Genomic DNA, 22,154 nt, shown 5'->3' with positions numbered 1-22,154 from the left:
AATTATAATTCTCATGTGATTTTCTTCCTTTTAAACTTAAGATCATGTGAAATTTGTAATTAAATATATAATCTGAAGCGTTAATTTTATTCTAATCATTATAATTAAATAGTTTATATATATATATATATATATATATATATATATATATATATATATGTATAGGTATCAATTTGTTTTGTTAATTAAATTGACAAAAGATTTGGTTCCAAGTAACACGGTCCAAGATGTGATTAGTTGGAGATTAAAAGTGTTAGCTGTTGGAGTTTTTGATAGGATGCAAGGGTGAGAAGCAAGAAATCAATGAGGATGTGCCACATGAGGAATCTTGGTGGGGAGGTTTGTGCTAAATTCTTCATTTGGATCATTAATTTAAAGGATGTTTTAATCACGACCACGGACTTAGTTGAACTTTGAATAAAAACACATGAAGTAGGTGAGGCAGAAAAAGTGAAATCCGGTTCCCCGTTTTGCTTTCGGTCTCAGTGAAGAAAGGGAAAAAAAATCAAAATCAGAACTAGGCAAACTGAATTTATCTCTCGTGAGTTAGGATTACTTAATTTGAGTCATATCAAATATTCAATCTAAAAACAATTATCAATATGTTACTCAAAAATTAGGAAGACATCTTTAGGACATCTATAATCAAGTCACTTCAGATAAACTCCATAACTTATTTTATATTATTTTAAGAAATTTAATTAAGTATTATTCTAATTTAACAATTTTAAAGTGTTCAGATAAACTCCATAACTTACCAATACCACACTAAAAGAAAAGAAAAATACAACTAAATAATGATTGTTGATTGCTGTACCAACCGCTAAAATTGAAGAATATCAGAATCTTCCACCAATGTGCTCTACTGTTTTCATGATGGGATGCTCTCTAATGGTTTAAATTGCTATTTGAATTTCTTTGTCAGTTGCTCATATGAAAGAACAACCACCCATGCACTTGCTCGTATAATCTTTCTTTTACAGAACTTGCTCTTGTAATCTTGTTTTTTTTACTGGAATATAACCTAAAGAAATATATAGATTTTATTGAAGTGGAGAAGATGCATGAGAGACACAAATACACAGAAAATGACACCTAAATTGTTTTTATTTCTCTAAAAATATATAGTTTGTTTTTATTTTTTAATACTTAAGGAATATTCCATGCATAACAATTGGATTTTTTTTTCTTTAAACATCCACCTCACTGAATATTGCTATATTAGTGTACAATTTGATTTATAAGAAAACTATTAACGCTGGAATCTAAATTTATCTATCGATTCAGAATTAATGTCGATTAAAATATTATATATCCTTTTAACGGCCAGCAACATAGTCATAACGTGTAATGAGTCCTTTATAGAATAACCAGTCAGATGATCATTTACCGGAACACTAATAATCAAACAATTGGTTGAAAAAATGGACAGTGCATCTCATTTTATTAGTACGCACCTGTTTCATCTGGTGAATTTGGATTTAGTAATATTTTTCTTTTACTGGCAACCCAAGTCAACTGAATATCATGTGTTTTTACTGCATTAATCATCATATTATATGACTAACCTGACTTGATTGGTTGTCAAGGCTGTTCTATTTTCAATGAAATTTGGAAATATGTATTAAATCAACATCTGAAAAAAAATTGAATGATCGGTTAAATTTTGAATATGTTTGGGATCGTATTGACTTCGCATCAAGTCCTATCTAGTTAATAGAGATAATATTGGCAAGAATGAGAAAATTTGCAATAGATACTAAGATTAACATATTAGTAGAGAATAAATGTGAAGTCATCTACAAATTGTAGTGAATTTTTTTCATATTGTGCTGCATGCGGAATAATATTCAACAAAACGTTGTTGATTGATTAATTGGCTATAGTGTGTTCAAAAGAAAGTTTCTCCATATAATGGCACCTTAAATTTGAATGTCAATAGATGGATGGCACAGGGTTCGTATTACTTTCACAGGATTTATTATACAGATGGCAAATTGTGCATGTCTTAATGTTTTTGCAAGTAATTTGTTCAGACTTAGTGTTCTCTGTATCTGTATTATATTCCCCTACAGCCCCATCATATTATTCAAGAACAAAAAAACATTTCTGCTTTAGAATTCAGAACAAAGTTGAGAGGATAAAACAGGACATAAAAGGGTATGTTGTAGACCTCCTTCGAAAAGCTCTAGAACAATTTCTGCACTCTTATGCTCTAACTGCTAATCTCCTGAGATCAAACATGAATTCGACGCATCTAAGATGGCCTTTTAGAGTTGAACCATCTTTGTGCATTTCTAAGCTACATAAGTACATATGTTGATTAATCAAACGAAACTCCAACGACTTTTTCAGCTACATAACTTCATTGCAAGGAAGCATCTGAATAGAATGCTTTCAATTATTTATCACTTATTTTATAGTACAAGACACAAATTACATGCACTACTACAATATAAGAAGTTACTTTCTCACTTGCTCTAATTGTTTTGACATACAAAACCCTCTTGAGAGACCCTTGGTTTAAAGGATAGATTTCTGAAAGCTAAAAAGCTATCGAGGTTAAGTATTATGGGGAAGGAATGATGTATTTATGGTATATATTGAGCGCCAAAGGAAAAAAGTCTTTGAACATGCAAAACCAATTGACGACACCTTGAGAGAAATAGAGAGAGAAATATTGATATGATAGATAATGGAATGCGATGGAGAGAGAGAAGGAGAAATTAAGGTTGTTGATGAGGTGTTTGATATTTAGAAGTGTTCAAATATAAGAGAACTCAATGCCAAAACTCGGGTAATATGAGACTTGCTTGTGTTTGGGTGTTGTTTTTCATCTATGTGATACTTTTGGTCAGGCTTGTATATATGCATAGTTTATATCTATGATATTGTGTCATCATGCTCAGTACTTAGTTTCATTATAAAAATATATTTAACAGCAAACAATTGAGGATCACCGTGGTTCAGAGGTCACTTTATACAAACCCGTTATAATATATGTATTCCCATAAGTATCAAACATAATCACTACAATGTAGTGGAACAATGTGTAATAACATGTGAAATGACAGCCATGCCCATGGTGCATCAAATCAACAGAGATAACTCTCTGAATCTTTATATTATAGATCTATTATTGATTCATTACATACATAATTCAGAAGGAAAAAAAAAAACATAACAAAAAAAAAAGTGTCCGCTTCAGATTTGATCGCATTTTTCCTATTGCACAAAGCCTGCGCATTTCATTCAAGTTTCAACAGAAGCGTAAAAATTGCACAAGTGTCTTAGATAACCACATTAGAAAATGAAAAGGGCAACCACCACCCATCATTATAATAAGTAAACAATACCTACAAATTGCACTATTGCAAGGCATTGGCACCAGCCACAATTTCCAGAATTTCACCAGTGATCTTAGCCTGGCGCTCCCTATTGTACACAATGGACAAGTTCTTCTTCAACTCAATAGCATTATCTGTGGCATTGCTCATGGCACTCATTCTGGCGGCGAGTTCACTCGCCAAGGACTCCTGCAATGCCCTCAGAACCTGGCTGTTCAAATACAGTGGCAGCAGTGCATCAAGGATCTGAACGGGGTCTTGTTCAAACTGCAAAATTGGCGAAAAATCCGCGGTTTTAGTCCTCACAACATCTCTCTCCACAGTCAACTTTCCTTCCTTGGTAGTCAACCTGAAGAACTCATCCTCAGCAGCATCAACACACACACCATTCACATCACAAATCTCTCCCTTTGGCGAAAGAGGAAGCAAGGTATGAATCACGGGATCCGATTTCACCAACGACACGAACTTGGTGTATAGAAGCTCCACCTTGTCAACCTCTTCACTCACAAAGAGTGAGAAAACATCATCAGCAATGGCCTGAGCTTCCTTAGCAGTTGGAAGTGTGCCACCTTCTAGAAACCTGTCAACCGGAATATAAGGCCTTCTGATGAAATAAGAGTTACCCTTCTTGCCAACACTTATGACAGTGAATTCCAAGCCAAGCTCCTTCAATTCCCTGATTCTAGCCTCAGCTTTCTTTATGATTGCGTTGTTGAAACCGCCGCAGAGACCACGGTCGCCGGTGACCACAACAAGTGCAACTTTCTTGACAGGCCTAACCTTTGTGAGAGGGATGTCTACGTCCTCAGTTAGGAGCTGCTCGTTGATGTTGTAGAGGACTTCAACGAGGGTCTCTGAGAAGGGTCTTCCGTTGACAACAGCTTCTTGAGCTCTTCTCACTTTGGCTGCAGCCACAAGCTTCATAGCCTCGGTGATTTTCTGAGTGTTCTTCACGGAATCAATGCGGGTTCTGAGTTCTCTCAGACCACACTGAATTTGGGTGGTTGAGGAGCGTGAAGGAGTGCATGAAGTTGGGTTTTGTGAAGGGAGCTGAAAAGGGTTGAGGACAGAGCGGAAGGAGAGATTGGAGGGATCGGAAAGGGAAGGTTTTGAGGACACCAACATTGTGAGATTGGAGCAAGACATTGTTTCTTCTTGTTCTTGTACTTGCTGAGGATGTTGAAGAGGGTGTGAAGTGTGTGGTTTGGTTGTTTTATTTTGAGATTTTTTTTCTTCTTTCTTTTGTTTGTGAGAGAGAGAGAGGGGGGGTCTTATCCTCTCCTTGTGTTAATGTGTGTGTTGTGTTGGGTTAGGATTCTCTATTGCCGTGGAAGTAACAAGTGGGAAATGAGTGGAGGTGATGAGAGGAAGTGGATGAGGTTTCGGGATAACGATTTTGAGGAGAGAAAGCCATGTAAGGGTAACTACTGTGGGGCCAAATTCTGATGTGGCTTTGTATGAGTGGTGCTGAGTGGCATCTGACAAAGGTATATGCGGCTGTTCGAGTGGTGATTCCTTCTGCGCTTATCTCAGTTCATTTCTATTCTAAATTTATCATGTATTTCTTATTTGCTGAGTAAGAGGGGATTCCCTCTTTAAGCTCTGCTACTAATACAATATCTAGATTCGATTGCAATTTTCATAGATGTTAAAAATTTATACTAAAGTATAGACACTGTTACTATTATGGCTGGTTAAGACCTTGGAATAAGTTGTTTTAACGGAACTTGAGAAATTTAAAATAACAGCAACGAGTAATATTTTACTTTTAACAAAAGTGATGCCAAAGAAAGGTGTGCACTGTGCAGGCGAAGGCAAGTCCAAAGAATGACTAGCCCACATGTCCTTGGCACTTTCCTGAACATTACTTGTTGGGACATCAGAATTACTAGTGAAGAATATATAGTTAGCTCTATACAGTTCATCAATTCCACCAAGAACTAGGAGACAATGGACGCCCGCATTACAAAAATTTTGTACATGATCTCTAGTGATTATGGAAGAGTCAAGGCCAATTTTGCCCATGACTCTCTCACAATATATTTACAGAGACAATATCACTTCAATCATTGCGAGTAATTCTACATATTTAAAGTCTCAATTCTTGGTGAAGCACCCAGAAAACATGAAGGATCCCCCATTAGAAGACCACCTTGGGGAGAGGGTTGTCCCTCCTAAGCTCTGGTTAACTGCCATCCAGCAATAGCAACAAATATTAGATGCCAAAGCTACCGCCACGAACAACAAAAGCAAGCTAAGTTCAGATGGTGCATCAATCAACAAACTTCAACATTACCATCATGGATTGAACTTGCAAAAGTCAATCCTATTTGCACTTCATTTGCCAGAAAATTTCAATCAAACCATCAAGATTGCCATCATGGCTCGTCTTTTCAACAGTCAATCCAATTTGAACCCCGTTTGCCAGAATACTTTAATCAACCATTTTCATGATTACCATCACGGCTTGATCTTTCGACAGTCAATCCTACATTTAAATTTGCATTTGATTTGCCAGAACGCTTCCTGAGTTTTCGTGAAGTGATAGACACATGAGGACCTAGACTTGGCTGTTGTATCATGTCTACAGTATGTCTCTCCTCTCTGACAGCTTTACCAATTGAAAAGATTTTGGAAGCAGAAGCTTCACCAATCGTACTCTGTTGAAGTATGGCCTTTGAAAGCACAGGATTATCTGCCGTACATGAGTCTAAACTTAGCCATGAAGAACTACTTCTGTCATCCTGTCCATCATTAGTCAAAGCAATATTTAGTGCAGTACTATTTGTAAGGAGGCCACCATCAACTTCAGTACCATAATTTCCCCTTGGTTCACACGGTTTTTTCATACAATCCATATACTTCACAACATTTTCTTCAGAAGAAATTGGGACCTCCTAACAAAACAAGTTAAAAGAAAGGTTATAAGGGAAGAAAGAAAAAATAAAAAAATTAGCAGAGAATATGAATTAGCCTCACAGAAAAATAGTGGGTTGTTGAATCTTACTTGGACTACAATGAACAACCACTAACTAATGTAAAGGTTCTACCATTTAATAATACTGGTTCATAATGCATCAGATGGTCTTGAACCAAAAAGCAACAAAATCGAATAGGTAATATAGATTGATGAAGAACACAGGTATTGATGCATAAAGAAATTAGGGAAAAGAAAAAACTGAAATTCTCATGCAGCAGGGAGAAAAAATTGCATGTAACCAATGAATCAACTGGCTATTTAGAGTTTAGATATGGGTCAGCCAACGGAGCTGAGAGACTGACAAGAATAATGTGAATCTCAAATTTATATAATGAATTACCATCCGATGAAGGCTCCACAAGAGACAAACAGGTAACAAGTCAAATTTAGAAATACTTGAATAGAGCGATTTGTAATTATATAACCTCTCAATGTAGGGCTCAAACAAAAAGTTAAGTAAAGTACTTTTAAAGAGTTTAACTCAATTATAAAATTAGTTAGTTTAATAGTAAAGCTAAGGAAAGAGGATAACATTGGTAGTTCAACATAAATTTTGGAAAACAAATATCCCGCCCTATTTACTTTGAAAAAAATGTTTTTGGTTGTTGTTTTTAATTTTATTTACAAAAATGCTAGCTTGTTTTCATTTTATTTTTATTTTCAAAGATTTGTATAACAAACTAGGGAATAAATGTTTTTGTAATTAAAAATGAAAACAAAAAATGTTTTCTCAAACTAAATAAGTCTCAGTTTCTATTTTGATTTGGAAGATTGAAGTAGCAATAACATACAAGAGAAGATATATGTTTATTCTCCCTATTATAAAAATTTGAAAAATGTATTTTTTTCTCATTTATAAAATTTGTAATATGTAAATACACACAGAGAGACACGCGTGAACAAAAACTAAAAGCAAACTGAAAAGATATAAACCAAATACCTTATTTTGAACCTCAAGAGCTTGTTCACAGCCAGAACCATCCTCTCCTTCGGAATCTGTCATTTCCTCACACTCAAACTCTACATGTTCTTCAATATCTTCCTCAGAATCACTTAACTCTTCCTGCTCCATCACTATCTCAGGATGAGACTGATCACCAATATCATCTACATCATATCTGGTAATGTTATCATTGGGAACAACCAAAGGAGCACTTGAAGCAAGCTCGCAACTGCCAGCTGAAAGATTTTCAACACCCTGCTGACAATAAGGAGCAGTATCCTCTTGAGGTTTCATCGCTGTTCCACTAATTGCTACAGTTTTCTTGGACCCTACAGGATCATGTGCCTTTAGCTGTCTACTTTTCACAGATTTCTCCCTTCCAGATACAGAACTTAGGTGAATCTCTAAGTCAAGTTCATTGGATTTGTCATTGAGGCCAGAAGATCTACTGGCAATAGCCTGCACACCACTATTAACCAGTGACTCAGGCTGAATGGCATCAAAACTTGTTGGTGACTGTGTATCATCAGATTTCTGCAGAAGTGGATGAAAATCAATGCCTCCAGATCTTAAAGTGGAATCCTTCAACTTTAAGGACTTGTTAGCACAATCAATGTGGCTTTGTTGCTGTGAGCTATGGAAGAGACTCAGATTTAATTGTGGTTGGCTTCCTGAGAAGAAGCTGAATGAACTAGAAGTACCAGAACTAAATTTCAATGGATAATAAGGCACATTGCCATCTTCAGTGACCTGGAACAAGAGAGGATGCATCTGGAGATCGGAACTGGTGCCTTTTTCTGCCACAAGAGATCCGTCTTCAACAGTATCAGATCTTCCTAGTTGAGAACCTGTGACACTATCTTCTAATGTAGGTCTTGCACCTTTAACAGGATGAACATTTTCAGATTTCTCCCCGTGAGGAGTTTGAGATGAAGAATTATCTTTTCTACAAGCAGCTACACCAGCTCCAGGAAGATGAACCTTAGATGTTCCACACTGGAACCCTTTAAAAGCAGTTTGAGAAACTATACGAACAGATGGAGGAAGATTTACGGGAGGCAAACCTGGTGCCAATTTCACCAAGTGAGCATTATGTGCCCTCCGAGACCGATAGGGCCGACAATAGTATTTGGAGCTAGAGGTCACGTCAAAAACTGGTTTCTTAGGATTAATGGTGCTAGGAGCACCTTTCATTCCATTTCTCAAATCAGATGTAGTATGAAAAAGCTGAGGAAGCTTAGATACAGATGGTAATGCAGACTGATTACCATTCTCAAGTGGAACTTTTCCACTTAAACCATAATCATGAGTACCCCTATAAAATTGAATATCTTTTTGAGAAAATGCATTGTGAGCAACATTTCCTTCTCTAGATGTAGTGGAAATGCATTCAGGATAAGTAAGAGTAGATGTGTGTGGCCTCCAATCTGCCAGAAACGCCTGGTGGACATATGGTACAACTTCTGAATAATCCATGCACTCTGAACCAGCAATTTCAGCATCACAATCCTGCAATAAATTCCAAAAAATCCAATAAAAGTAAATCCAAAATCTGTGAATTATAATTTCAATAACCCATAGAAAAGCCAGGATAAGCTATGCGGCATGCGCTCAAACTGGTGATAGATAAAATGACAGTGTACTGTTCTAGAGGTGAGATGTTTCGTACATGTCAAACACACAATTAAGAAATGTTAGAAATATATATTAGTAAATGAATAAGCACACCCTTGATTTCCAATGATTTATAATTTCTTATACATGTGAACGAAGATTTCATAGAAGTAAATCAAAAACTGTAATTTGAGTATTTGTATGTCACTAAAATCCTAAGTCACTCAGGTAGTTAACAGAAGCAACATTCAAAATGACTATAATGGCATCTAATACACATGTAAGAGTAAGACCAGGGAGATAAAATTCATCACAGGTTTCTAAGCTTAAGATAGTAACAAACCTCTTTATCAGATATAGCTCGCCAACTTTCTAATGCCTTCAACTTTCTTCTGTTTGACTCATACAATCTCCGCTTCTCCCTTTTTGATGCATCTATCTTGTATGACTTTTGAGTGCCAAGAGCAATGCGCCACTGGCGTGGAAGCAAGGATGGATCTCTATGTGGAACAATATATTGCCATACTAACGTCCAATCACATTTATAAATTTTAAGTCCCTGTGTATTTTTGGTCATACATTAGCAAGTCATAATGCTATCGAGCAGAAAAATTTCAAATCCAAAATGCAGTTGAAATATTACCTCTTGAATGCACGCTATCTCCTCTGCAGTCAATGGGGAGGTTTTCATTCTTCGAACAGCCTGTATAGAGAAATCAGGCAAATAATATCAAGCATTATTTTCATTAAATTACTGAGTATACTATAGTATGGTTGCATATATGCTACAAGCCTATAAATAAAGAACTATAATATACATATAGGCTATATAGTGGAATCATCTGAGATGTACCAAGAAAGTGTGTTAATAACCTGTTGAGAAGTCATCTAGCCACAAAGATAAGGATCTAAATATCCAATTCTTACAAAGTTGAAAACAATATTCTTGTAGAATGAGCTGAATAAAAGTCCCATGGCTTTCTTGTTACACAATACACACACACACACACAGGAGATTTATCTAGTGTGAAGACATTTTATGAGTGAGAGGAGAAAAACATGATTATATAACCATATATGGATGGTCAAGATTAAAAGCAACATAAAGTCATAACCACTTGAAAAAATGACATGATTTTTTGTATTTTAATGTTGACCATTCACAATAAGTGATGGTCAATATTTGTCCCTCTCACTCATAAAAACAGTCCTCTCGTTTGATATATCTCCTATATATATGTGGCTAAAGCATGGTGCCTTTTTATAACCACAGCTGTTTCTTCTGTGTTTTCTGTTAAGGGATACACCTGTTTCCCTATCCCTAGCTTCCTTGAGAGTTATAGGCATTTGGGTAGGCAAGTAGAGTCATCAAACTATGCAAATATACATATAATTAAGTATATAGATTTACCTTTATTGGATTCTCTAATGCTTTTGAAGAGCAATGATTCTTCTGCCTGACAAAAATCTGTAACCAGACCATTCCCTTTCATATTAGATAGGTAGCAACCTTCACCACCATATTGGAATTGCTGAACTAAATTATTCAACTGAACACTCCATTTCAATTCAAACACTAGCTAAAAGAAGGAATGCTATTCATAATCATGATGACACTTCAATACCATGAATCAACCCCACCCAAGCACAGAAATGCTAAATGTAGGATCTTCAACCTAATAGCACAATGTTAAGGGATAAGAGAAAGTGTATCCAGGACATTACTTTGACAACTAAGAATGAATTGCCCAACCAATGAGTAAAATATAATATGCCACTTATAACAATTATTATTAAAATAAAACCAACCTTCCGAAGCTGTAAACAAAGTAGACAGTCTTACTGTGCTAACTGACAAATTATATTGTTTTATCTTTGACAAATGCTTGTTAGAGTTAAAAAACTGCCAACAGCCAGGCACCGACTCATTTACTTTGCTCTTTTTTTTTTCACTCCCTTGACCTGCATATCAAGGAATCCCACTGTTGGGCGTAGTACTTTGCAGACACTTAATTTTTCTATTTCTTCATCCAAATGATATGCGGCACATAGAGCCAAAAAAATGGCAAGTAGTAACAAATATAAGCCTACCCTGCATTCGTTTAGAGGATCTCCGTCCAATTACTTCTCAAGGAGCTTAATTAATCTAACCAACAAATCACATCCAATCCATTTAATCATACAACTTTGCATGATGGCCAATAAAAGAAACAACTGTGATTCAAATCTCAAGGTTACATTGGTCTCTTTCTTTATAGAACCATAAGATTGCTCCCACATTAGGGAAAATATCTAAATGAAGAAAAGTATACTATCAAAAATTTAGCATACATGTATATGCCAAAAAAGACAGTCCATTCACTATATCACAAGCAAGAACATGATAACAACAAAAATAAAATGAAGAAGCCTCAACAATCAAAATACAACCACCACCACCCCCCTAAAAAAAAGTCCTCAAAAGAAATATGCAATAGTAGCTACCTGATGCTTAGACTTGCAGGGAAGAAAACGTTGTTGAATTGCTTTCCAGTCTGTATTATATTCCATTATCCCTAAGGCTAGTAATCTGCAATAGAATTAAAAGGAAGAGAAGAGAACTCCGTAAGCTTGTCATACACAATCAAGATAAAAGTAGCAATAGATCCAAAAAATGCATAGCCAACTATACTGTATAAATAAGTAATGAAACAAAAAAAATTCTTAGCTCCAACAAATTGAACAGAGAAAAAAAGAGACAGGCAAAAACCAACAGAACATAACAATGTCAATTTGTCTTTGATCTCAGAGATCAGAAAAGGTGGTTGTGTATGATGTAATACATTAGAAAAACATGTCATGATAAAAGAATAGATCCTCATTAAAAGGAAAGAGTAGAAGGGTACAAAGAAAGAGAAATATGCTCTGAACATACTCTCTTGCATACATACACATACTCCAAACATAGGACTAATAAATAACAAAGAAAGAACATGTATAGCATCAAATTCTAAAATGGTATCAAAACCCATCCTAGATATGTTATAGGGTCACCTGCATTTGTCTACACTCTAGATTTCTATTCCTAGGCATGAGAGGGCATTGTTATTAGGCCACCCCCATTTGTCCACACTAGGTGACTAGTCCTAGGCATGAGGGGGTTTTAAGATCCCACATCAACTAGAGATATAGACAATGTAGTCCTTATAAGGCTTAAATAGACTTCACCTTACAAGCCGGTTTTATGGGATTAAGTTAGACCCTAAGCCCAAATTCTAAGATCTTCCAAGGACACGTGCAAATTTACAAAGCATAGTATGTTTCACAAAGAAAATTTAAACATAGTTAAGCCGTACATAAAAGTTCAAAAGTTTTCTTTGAGAATTTAGGCCTCCAAGCTACCTATAACCTACCTATCTACATCACAAACATATCTAAGCATAATAAATGAAAATGTTAAGTAAACAGAATAAAGATCAATCGTTTTCACAGTAAATCATTTAATACAGTTGGTTAGCATAAAGAGGAGGCATGCAACTTACTCGTCCTCTGAATCAGTGAAAAGTATCCTATTTACAACTGCTGCTGGGGGTGGCTTATGAGGGAATAATGCTGGATTGAACAAGGCCAAAAATCTTTGAGCCAACTTTGCAACTTCCTTCTGCACCAAAGCAATTGACTGCTTCTTTGTACTTTCAACAAGCATAGCAGCCAATGTTTTCTTAGGTCGTTGTTGCCTAGTTGAAGTTGAGACTGCATTAACTGCTCTAGAGATGGTTCCCCTTGAAATTTCACCATTAGCTTCAGCAACTGGAGAAGAAAAAGTAAAGAGAGGTTCCTTTTCAACAGGTGAATCACTACCAGACTCAATATATCTCTTTCGAAACTCTTGGGCAGCTGTAAAAGGAATTTCACACAATGCCTGAGTATGCAGAAATCATTCTTAGAAACCAGTACAGAATGGAAAAGCAGGAAGAAAATTTAAAATCTTTCTTATGACCAACCAGAATTAATGTCGTCTACATATCTTCTTATTAAATTAAGAGGAGAAACCTCCAAAATAGATTGTACGGGGCCTCTCACAAAAGGAACCCAGAAAGAACTTTCTGTAGCTTGGAAACCTCTTTGCCTGTTCAAACCTTCAGAGGATCTCTGATTGGATTGAGAAAACCATACATTCTGTGCATCTTGTGGAGGAGAATATTCTATGTTGCACTGGTCCTGGACGAATTTTGAGCCTCCGTCGGACACAGATGAGCAAGCAAAAGATGGAGTAAAGCAAACACTGGGATATGGCACTCTTTTCAAAGCTAATATTTCATCACGTTTGTGAAGCATCTCAAATAGCAAACCTTGAACCTGAGAAGCAACTTGTTTTTGGGAAGGTTCAAGAACCGATAAAGAAAATACCTGAATAAGAAGTTGCACATGCTCATGTATCAAACAGTGCAATTGACCAATCTGCTGGGGAGTAAACCCATTGACAAGACCATTTCCTGAAGTAGAAGATTGAAAGCTCAGTGTAGCATCAGGAATCAAACCTTTCCCTGAAGGTAGGGGCCCGTTAAGCCATGGCAAAATGGGACGCAGTGGCCTCTTGACTTCTCCTAATGTTTTCTTCTCACATTGGGCAGAGACCTTTTGGCGCTTATTTTGCCTAGTCTCAGGTCGTCGTCCTGCTCCATCATACTCCTTTCGGGTTTTTACTGTTGCATTGTCATCGGCATCACTTTCCAATAACTCTTCGAGTTCTATCTCAAAGTCTGCATCGTTATCCTCATCATCATCAAGATTTTCATTTTCATGAGTTGAAAGACCATCGCCTTCACCACCCTGTAAAACAGCTGCTAAAAATTTTTTATACTCTTCTTCATCGTCAGCATTTTGAAGATCATCATCATCATCAGTCTCTTGAAGAAAAGTCTCAAGCTCATCAAGTGTAAAACTCGCAAGTGAATAACGAGCTCTGGTGCGCATACAGATAGCATCCTCATTATCTATGTCTATTACTGGACTCCGGGATTTTATTTTGTTACTTAGTTCTCCTATTCTAGAACCATTACCATCAGTCACACTAGTTAGGTCATTGTGCTTCTCTTGATTAATCTCTGACTGAGAGATCATACTAGAAGATTGTAAAATAATTTCTTCCTCACCATGTTCATTATGTACAACAGTACAGATTTGCTCCTTAGTAGTAACCTTTGATAGCTCTGAACCCCCAGATGGCCCACTAGTGACAACATTACCATCCAAACCATCAACTTCAGAGCTCAAACTTGAAGATGCTTCTTGAGAAAGAGTTTCCTTTAGAAAAGGGTTAAAATCAGCATCCTCATCTTCCTCCTCCTCCCCCACTTCCTTATCCTCCTCAGGTTTCAAAGTCCTTCCATGGCTATCAGGAGAAGAAAGTGCATTCTGATTCATAGCAAGGCCAACTTTGACTGACTCTGAATTTGAACCTAAAGGCATCTTAAACAAACAATGTATGGCTACAGTTTATTCTTGAGATCCTCAGAGAAATTCAGAAGTATGTGTAAGTAGCAATATCCATAAGATGGAAGTTGGAATGACTAGAGACCCTGAAGAAAGCAAAACCAGTAGTAAATACAAAAGAGAGTGTCCAGTGCGTGTGCATACATCTTCCAACTCCCGTCACATCTAAAGATCAATGCAACAAAAATTGATTTCAAATCAAATTCCGATTTTATTGAAAACTCAAACAAAATCACAGGATTTAAAATAATAATTGGTGAAAAAAGGAAAATTTTGACATTCTGTAAATTTTTTAATTTTCCAAAAAAAGAACTAGTTAATCTCCATTCTTATCAGCGTCCAATCAAGCATATAAAAAATTACAATAAACTAGGAAGACAGGACAAAAGGAATAAAGGATAATACAATCACAATCAAAATAGTTTACATGCCACAATCGATCTTTTATGAGTTTATCACATTCTATGAGAAATGAGAAAACTTGAGATTGACAAAATATACCAACAACAATACACAACCACTTATCCGAGTATAACCACTGACAACATTGCATAATTGTGTACACAGATTTTGTTGTTTTACTTAATATAATCAATGCACTTGCTTAATTCTCCGGTACCCTCCCCTCATTCCTTTAGAGGAAAAAAATACACGGTTATCCTTTCTCCCTATGAGAGCTTAAGAACGATATAAAAATCCCTAATAAATAATCCCACTCACAAACAGGAAGTAATGACACTTAACAACGATAATTTGAGGAAATAATCTTTGATCAACCTTCCTCTAATCACAAACACTTCAAAGCCTAATAATTCCCACAAGCTAGAACTCTCAATATCCAACAAGACATCAACAAAGCCTGAACCCCAATTTTAGAAGACCGGAATCTCATAAGCAATAATGTGATTATGCATTGCTAGAGAAATTAAATCAGAAAGCCAACAGCAAATTCTCAAATCCAAGCCACACCCGAATTGTGATTGATCAATAACAATTTTCAGTGCGATAAATAAATAGTAATTAAAAATTGGCAACAAGGGAAGTTGCATTGCGAAGAACCCTAACAACCTAGAGCAACAGCTTGAATCTACAAAAAACAAAGAAACAAAAAGGGAAAAAGTGATGAAATTGGAGGTGAGGAGCGCACGTGTGGAAGCCAAGAGTTGCGATGCAAAAAATGAGTGAGCCGTCGAGGAAGAGGTCGACAGAGCAACGAGCGTAACGTAGTACGACGTTGCGTTTTAAGCTTCTGGGTTCACGGCTTTGTTTTCTCCCTCCCGAATGGGGATATTTTCCTGCGTTTTATTCCTTTGGGTTCGTTCGTTTTCTTTTCTTCTTTCGCCCCTTGTAAATGTGATCTTCCGGCCTTCACAGATCAAAACGCACAGCCCTGCCAATGTTTATTGCTTTAAATTTATTTTTTTTTATGTAACTTTAAATATGTTTTTAAGACTTTTTTTTTTGCTTAAATGTAACTTTTATCTCAATGAATTTTATCTTCTAACTTTTTAATTTGATACATTTACTTATAATTTTTAAGAAATTTACAAATTTTATTCCTAGTTATTTATCCATTAATAAACATAAAAATTAGAGGTAAACTTTGTCAAAAAAAAGTTAGAAGTAAAATTTGTTAAAAAATAAAAAGTCAGGAATAAAAAGTTATAATTATGTTAAAAATAAAATGACAAGATAACAAGTTTCTTAAGATATATTTGGTTTAAATGATAGAAATATAAAATAAATTTTTAAATTAAAATAGAGTGTAAAAGATATGAGTCTCAAAAAAATATATAATTTCTCTCCTCTCTACTAAACACATCATAAAAATTGGGGATAAAATAGGTTAAATTAATTTTTTGGGAATAAAGTTTGCCAAAAATTAAAATATTGGAGATAAAAAATGCAATTAAGTGATTTTTTTTTGCAGAAATATATATATTTTTGACAAAAATATAAAATTTATTTTTTATAATGAATATAAAATGTATTCTAGGTGAAGGAATGATGGGAAAAACATCCTCTCCATTTTTTACATTTGTATGGTTTTTAAAAAATAAATGCTACTCTTCGTTAAATGTGAATTGTGTTCATATTTCATTTATTAAAAAAAAATGAAACTGATTTTTTCAAAATTTTAGTAAGGGAAGAAAAAGGAGGGAAAAAATGAGAGGAACTTTCCAAATATTCGTAATATACTATTATTTTAATAAATTTTTTAAAATATATTTTTATAAAATCAAAAAAAATTTACAGATCTCATTTATCTAATAGGTTTAACTCATAATTTTATATTTTCTAATAAATTTTAATTAATAATAAAAATATATTAGAATAATAAGTGTATTAAAAAATGTATTATTCTTATCTAATGGAGCATAATCATTTCTTTCTAATATTTAATGGCTCGCTGAGCAAACATGGCAAATAAATCTATAATCGCAGGTATTATCTTACACTCATCTCAACTTTGATGAGTAATTCTCATTTTGATAGGATGCAATACTATTAAAATTGAAAACTTTATAAGCGAGCTAAGTTGAAAGATTATAAGTTGGATGATCAAATTATATTGTGAACTACTTAAAGTTGATCCTTAGGGGCTTTTCCCCTTCCATTTAAAAAAAAAAAAAAGAAAGAAAGAAAAGCTACTTAAAATAGCTTATAAACTACTAAAATGGTTTACCATATTGTATTTTTAATTTTTTAAATTTAAACAATAATTGGTCTCTTAAATTTTTTAGTCAATAAATTTTCTTCTTTTTTAAAACTAAAGAATATTTAGTCTTTCTGCCAAATTTTTTGTCTTATACTTTTAATTATTATATCCATTCAAATATTTGAGTGTTTATAATAATTTAGGACATAATGTAATTTCAAATTTTTAGGAGTTTGGCTGACCTTATGTGGGATTGGGTTAAGCCCGCTTAACACAAATTTTGAGCTTGAAAAGATGGCTAAGCCCCAAAGGGATTTTGTATCCTGTTAGATTGATTCCCCCTAAGGAAGCTGTTATTCTCACCCCAAAATTTGCTATTTACATTCCCTGTGTGCTTTAGTTTTTTTTTTCTTTTCCAAAATATCCTTTTCACATAAATATGATTTTGTGGACAAAATACACAACAGAATCATATTTCAGTTGGGTAAGGGAGAGTGCAGAAAATACACAATAAAAATATAATTCTATTGTATATATTTTTTTAATAAAATCATGTTTTCATTATATAATTCTTTTAAACTCTCTCTTACACAACAAAAATATTTTTTCATTTCGTTAATTTTTTACGAAAATAATTACAATTAATCGTAGATGTAAGTTCCAGAAATTATGACTAAAAGTGGATTTTTCAAACATTAGAGCCTAAAACGTCCGTTATATATAATTTCAAAGAATAATTTAAAGATTTATTAATAAAAATTAAATGAGTACACCTAGAGTTATAAAAAAAAACGAAAATCATATCTAATGAACATCAATCTTTTGGTTTGCAAAGTTATTATTCCTCTCATAAAATAAAGCACAGTCGAATGTCCAACTAATATAATATTTCTTTTTCATAATAGCTAATGTTCTGTTGAGAGCATGTCCCACCTTACAGAACAAAATCCGCCTTAAAACATTTTCAATCAATAAATTTATCAAAGTTTCTCTTATACTACTTTTAATAATATGTCAGATTTTCTGATAATGTCACTTCACATTTCTTATTTTAAATTACTCAATGAAATTATTACTTCAACCAAGAAATTCACAAAAAGTTTTTAAAATGGATACTATGATATTTACTTTTTACTTTTTTAAGCCATCTCCATGCATTTTTAATTTTTTAATAATTTATTTTGCAAATAGACGTAATGTACACTAAGAGAATCGGTGTTGTAGTTGGAAACTTTGTTTTCTCGTGAATCCCACCGAATTGCTCTCCAATGGAAATAGAAATTTTACAAAATTGCTACTGTTGTTCCCATCGAAAAGAGAACTCCCGTTGGAGTTGCTCTGAGAAGTGCTTATCCTTTTGTTTCACTTGTCAAGTCTTAGTCATTAGGTGCTCAAAAGTATCTATAATTGCAAAATTGATGTGGCTCGACAATAATCTAATATTTTTTTAAATTAAAATTTGGTATGTTTTAAAATTAGTTCATTTTGAAAATTATTATTTCTTTTTGACAAATTTTTGGAATATCCTTTTTTAAAGTAATCAATTTCTGAAAGAAAAAAAAAATGATGAGTCCCAGATTAATAATGAAAGTGCAGAATCTATGGTCCAAAAGCTAGGTGGCTTGTGAGCCCAACATAAAAATACTCGCTTCCTTTTCATTTTCATAAAAAAGAGGCACAAATAACCATCAGGCTACTAATGTTGTTCACTCTCTCTCACTCTTGGACCCAAGTGAACTTGTTTCAATGCTGCAGGCATCATCCATCACTTTTCCATTGAAAGCATTGGGTCTCTCTCTCTCTCTCTCACACACACACACATTGAGAGGGCCCCTTTTTCTTTGTCCACAAATTTTTGTTCATGAAATAAGATAATTTGGTTTCGATTTGATGTTTTTTGGGGGAAGATTGTCACTTAAAAGTTACATCATTATTGATTTTAGATATAAGGCAAATTTTAGGCTAATAATTGCACTCGTTGAACTATAGCATTGATTGGCTTCATTTGTCTATTAATTTTGTAAGTATGGGCTTTGTTTAATTATTACCTTTTAACCCAATATTGCTAAAGCGTTTGTGTAACAGTAATTTTTTTTCTTTTATTTAAAATAATTTCATTTTTGAAATTATAATCATAAGATAGGTAAGTTAAAAATGGATATAATATTTTCAAAATGTTAATTGTATAAGCATAAAAAACATTAAACTATTGAAAAATATAAATATTTAACCTATGTACGAGTTAAAAGTAATGATAACATATATTCGTTTTTGTTGTTGCTCCACGAGTAAATACATGTATGAGTGTTATTATCGCTTCAAAATCTTTTACTAGGTACCTCTAAATAAATTACTACCTCAATAAATCATCATTATTTTCTCTTATTTTAATTATTTCAGATGTTACAGTTAAGTTATCCAACACAAAATAGTTACAAAAATGGAATAAAAAAATATCTTGCTCGTGTTGCACCTATTAATTTTCTGAGATGAGATATTAATGCATCGACGTTAACGTATTTTTTTAATATAAATTTTTGTTTTCAATGATAGGTAGACGACAATATACACAGAAAATTATCATGATCCAATTAATATTAAAACTCAAATTCGAAATATAGGAATCAATTCATAAGTTTACGTTTGTGTGACGGAGAGTGAGAGAAAGAGACAGTGATTGTTTTCATAACTTTTATATTGGCAAGTAATATTTTTCCTTTTTAGCGCATGTTTAGTTCTTCATTTGAGGTTATCAGATGTAACTGTAAGTCAATTATCGGCATCATTTTTCTTTATTTTTTTTTTTGGAAGATCCGAATTTATTTGACACAATTTCATTAGAAAATGAAAATTTATGACGCAAAACCAAACAACACGGTTACCATCCTATTTATCCAAGTCAAGTATTTTTTTTTTTTTTTGTGATAAAAAAAATGTTAACCTTGGTGGTTTTGACTTCCGCGACTCTGGATACAAAGTTTTCATTATGATATGAAACACCCCCCTCCCGAAAAAAAAAAAAAAAAAGAGAGAGAGAGCATATATTATTATATATTATTACACAGAAAAATGAAAGTTGATAATATTTTCTTCCCCTTCACAATTAGGGTCATTTCAAAAAGGCAAGTGCAAGAACTTATATGATTCTCAGTATTTGCACAAGAGCCAACCAACCAAAGTGGCCTTGAAAAACTTTTGTAAGAAAACGGTGTTGCTTGTCTCGTTATGGGCAAACCGTAATAATAGCCATTATTTTTAGTTTTCACAAAACCAATGATTAAATTAAGTAATTAACCATAAACTGCTTTCAATATGCTGTGGCCTGGTGGATTAACTGGATATCTCTTTATTCATCATCTTCCATTTCATTATTCGTAAAAATTCCTTTTTCTTTGGCAATAAAATAAACGCAGGAAGACACAATTATCCAAAACTGAAAATAAAGTGGCCTTGGCCAGAAAAGATCTTAATCATAATTCACAAATTACAATTTCAATTACATGCTAATCAATTATTACGGCTCAGGCTCACTGGCCACTGAGTTGGACTCTCTTCAGTCGAGTCCACCCAGCCGAATCATCGCCCAGAAAAACCAAAACAATTGTCTTCAACTAACCATCACTTACCACCTGCTCAATAATAATTATTATAATAAACACAAAACTTAAAATACAGTTTTATAAGCATTTTTAGTACCGTTCATCGATTAAAATTGGATTTCTATTTTGATAATTTATCATAATAAAAACTTTTTATTATGTAAATTATCAAAATAAAACTCCAATTATAATTGCAAAACAGAACTAAAATTACATACAAAACTGTGTGTTTGTCTTGTCTTTTATAGAACCAGCAGAAATATAAACACTATTGTGTTTATTTGTCTGCACTTCTATTACTTTAAAAATTTAATATACTGTAATAGGTTTTATTACAATTAAGACGAAGAAAGTCCAAACCTGAGCCGGGTGTTAACCGTCGAACCCGGTCTGGTTCCACACGGCGTCACGAACCCGGCTCAAGTCGCGGCCCTTCAACGTGCGGCCCACTCCTTCAAACACCGAGTTAGCCACCATCTTCTGGCTACGCGCCAAGTATTCATGCGGTGGCATCATTTCCGATTCGTCCCCGTCCTCGTCGTTTATCGACTCGACCGAGTCGACTCGGAGTATCTTGCTCCAGTCCGGCACGTTCACCGGCGCCGACGTCGCCATGTGGCGCCCTCGCGGCGTCGACGTCATCTCCTCACGCGCCCGAAACTGGTGCACCATCCTCGGCGACGAGCCACTAGCCGGAGCTTCAAACGCCAGTGACAGTCCACCCACGCGCCGGTGCTCCTCCGTGTCACGTGGAATCCGGCGCCGGCTGACGCCACTGTTGTTTAAGGCGGCGGCGTGTGGCTCCCACTCGCGATCGCCGGCGTCATCTCCGGCGCCCCAGACATCTTCTTCCCGGAGCTCCGATGGGTTCAAGGCGGCGGAGCCTTGGCTATAGGCGTAGGTTCCCAAAAAACGTTCGCTCCGGCTGGTCGTTAATTTTCGACCTTTGGCCATAGGCGGCGGGGGAATCGGTTGCGCCGCCGCGGAGAAATGATCGGAAGTGCCGAACTAAATAAATCAGAAACCTTTTTTTTTCTTAGTTACTACTCTTATGAGTCCATTGCTCTTGTGCTTGAGCTGGGGGGCACATAGGTGCCACCTTCCTCTGTATTTATAACCTTTGCAATTTCATTTGAATTTGAGTTTGGGGTTCATTTTGTCTGAATTTACTCTGATGTTATGTAATGTTATGGTGACATGGAATTTAACTAATGACGACGACAGAGTTAACGTTGAAAAAATAATAATAATATTATTATTATTACGTGTGTTGTCGTTGATGGCACGCGACTGCGGTGGGGCGTGGCGTGACTCGCCGATTTTGTTGGAGGGGAGAAAGAGTGCCCCCACCGTAACCGTATGTGTGCGTCTTCAACGAAACTTTCTATTTTTGGAAGCTCAGCCATCTCTGGAGCACATGAAAAGGTTTTTGCCATTTTGGGTCAAAGAATTAGAAGAGAGGCTTCGCTCATTTTTCCATTGCGGTCGAAACAAAGAAAAAGAAAGATGCAGAATATTCAGGTTTTTTTTAGTG

General features: G+C 34.9%; 3 protein-coding genes across 5 annotated transcripts; all 3 read right to left on the bottom strand.

Moving 5' to 3' along the window:
* Nucleotides 1-3,086: 3,086 nt before the first annotated feature.
* LOC114387877 (ATP synthase gamma chain, chloroplastic-like) lies at nt 3,087-4,634 on the bottom strand. Its single transcript, XM_028348108.1, has one exon. The coding sequence runs from the start codon at nt 4,494-4,496 to the stop codon at nt 3,369-3,371; it is 1,128 nt and encodes a 375-aa protein (XP_028203909.1). The 5' UTR covers nt 4,497-4,634; the 3' UTR covers nt 3,087-3,368.
* A 451-nt stretch (nt 4,635-5,085) lies between these two features.
* Nucleotides 5,086-15,731, bottom strand: LOC114387876. 3 transcript variants are annotated; one of them, XR_003661421.1, is made up of 10 exons: nt 15,510-15,731; nt 12,871-14,527; nt 12,409-12,763; nt 11,372-11,456; nt 10,299-10,355; nt 9,531-9,590; nt 9,231-9,446; nt 7,271-8,782; nt 5,647-6,247; nt 5,086-5,539 (listed from the first exon to the last, which is right to left on the bottom strand). XR_003661421.1 is itself a non-coding variant. In XM_028348106.1 (9 exons), the coding sequence occupies exons 2-9, from the start codon at nt 14,336-14,338 to the stop codon at nt 5,789-5,791; spliced, it is 4,212 nt and encodes a 1,403-aa protein (XP_028203907.1). In that variant the 5' UTR covers nt 14,339-14,527; nt 15,510-15,731; the 3' UTR covers nt 5,086-5,788. The 3 variants fall into 3 exon arrangements, 2 of the variants coding, with proteins under 2 accessions (XP_028203907.1, XP_028203908.1); XM_028348106.1 differs by having other exon boundaries at nt 5,086-6,247; XM_028348107.1 differs by having other exon boundaries at nt 5,086-6,247; nt 12,871-14,448.
* A 4,724-nt stretch (nt 15,732-20,455) lies between these two features.
* On the bottom strand, nt 20,456-21,721 carry LOC114386354. Its single transcript, XM_028346351.1, has one exon. The coding sequence runs from the start codon at nt 21,572-21,574 to the stop codon at nt 20,993-20,995; it is 582 nt and encodes a 193-aa protein (XP_028202152.1). The 5' UTR covers nt 21,575-21,721; the 3' UTR covers nt 20,456-20,992.
* Between the last annotated feature and the right edge of the window lie 433 nt (nt 21,722-22,154).

This window comes from Glycine soja, chromosome 15, assembly GCF_004193775.1.
Source record: "Glycine soja cultivar W05 chromosome 15, ASM419377v2, whole genome shotgun sequence".
NCBI classification, from domain to species: domain Eukaryota; kingdom Viridiplantae; phylum Streptophyta; class Magnoliopsida; order Fabales; family Fabaceae; genus Glycine; species Glycine soja.
Note: the sequence above shows the minus strand (reverse complement) of the source record. Positions and strands in the feature narration are given on the sequence as shown.

Excerpts from the sequence above, each read along its gene's own strand:
- LOC114386354 (XM_028346351.1), bottom strand. The coding sequence starts at position 21,574 with ATGGCCAAAGGTCGAAAATTAACGACCAGCCGGAGCGAACGTTTTTTG.
- LOC114387877 (XM_028348108.1), bottom strand. The coding sequence starts at position 4,496 with ATGTCTTGCTCCAATCTCACAATGTTGGTGTCCTCAAAACCTTCCCTT.
- LOC114387876 (XM_028348106.1), bottom strand. The coding sequence starts at position 14,338 with ATGCCTTTAGGTTCAAATTCAGAGTCAGTCAAAGTTGGCCTTGCTATG. Across the intron at positions 9,591-10,298 it reads CATTAGAGAATCCAATAAAG|GCTGTTCGAAGAATGAAAAC; the intron begins GTAAATCTATAT and ends TTCTCTATACAG. Across the intron at positions 8,783-9,230 it reads GAGCTATATCTGATAAAGAG|GATTGTGATGCTGAAATTGC; the intron begins GTTTGTTACTAT and ends AATTTATTGCAG.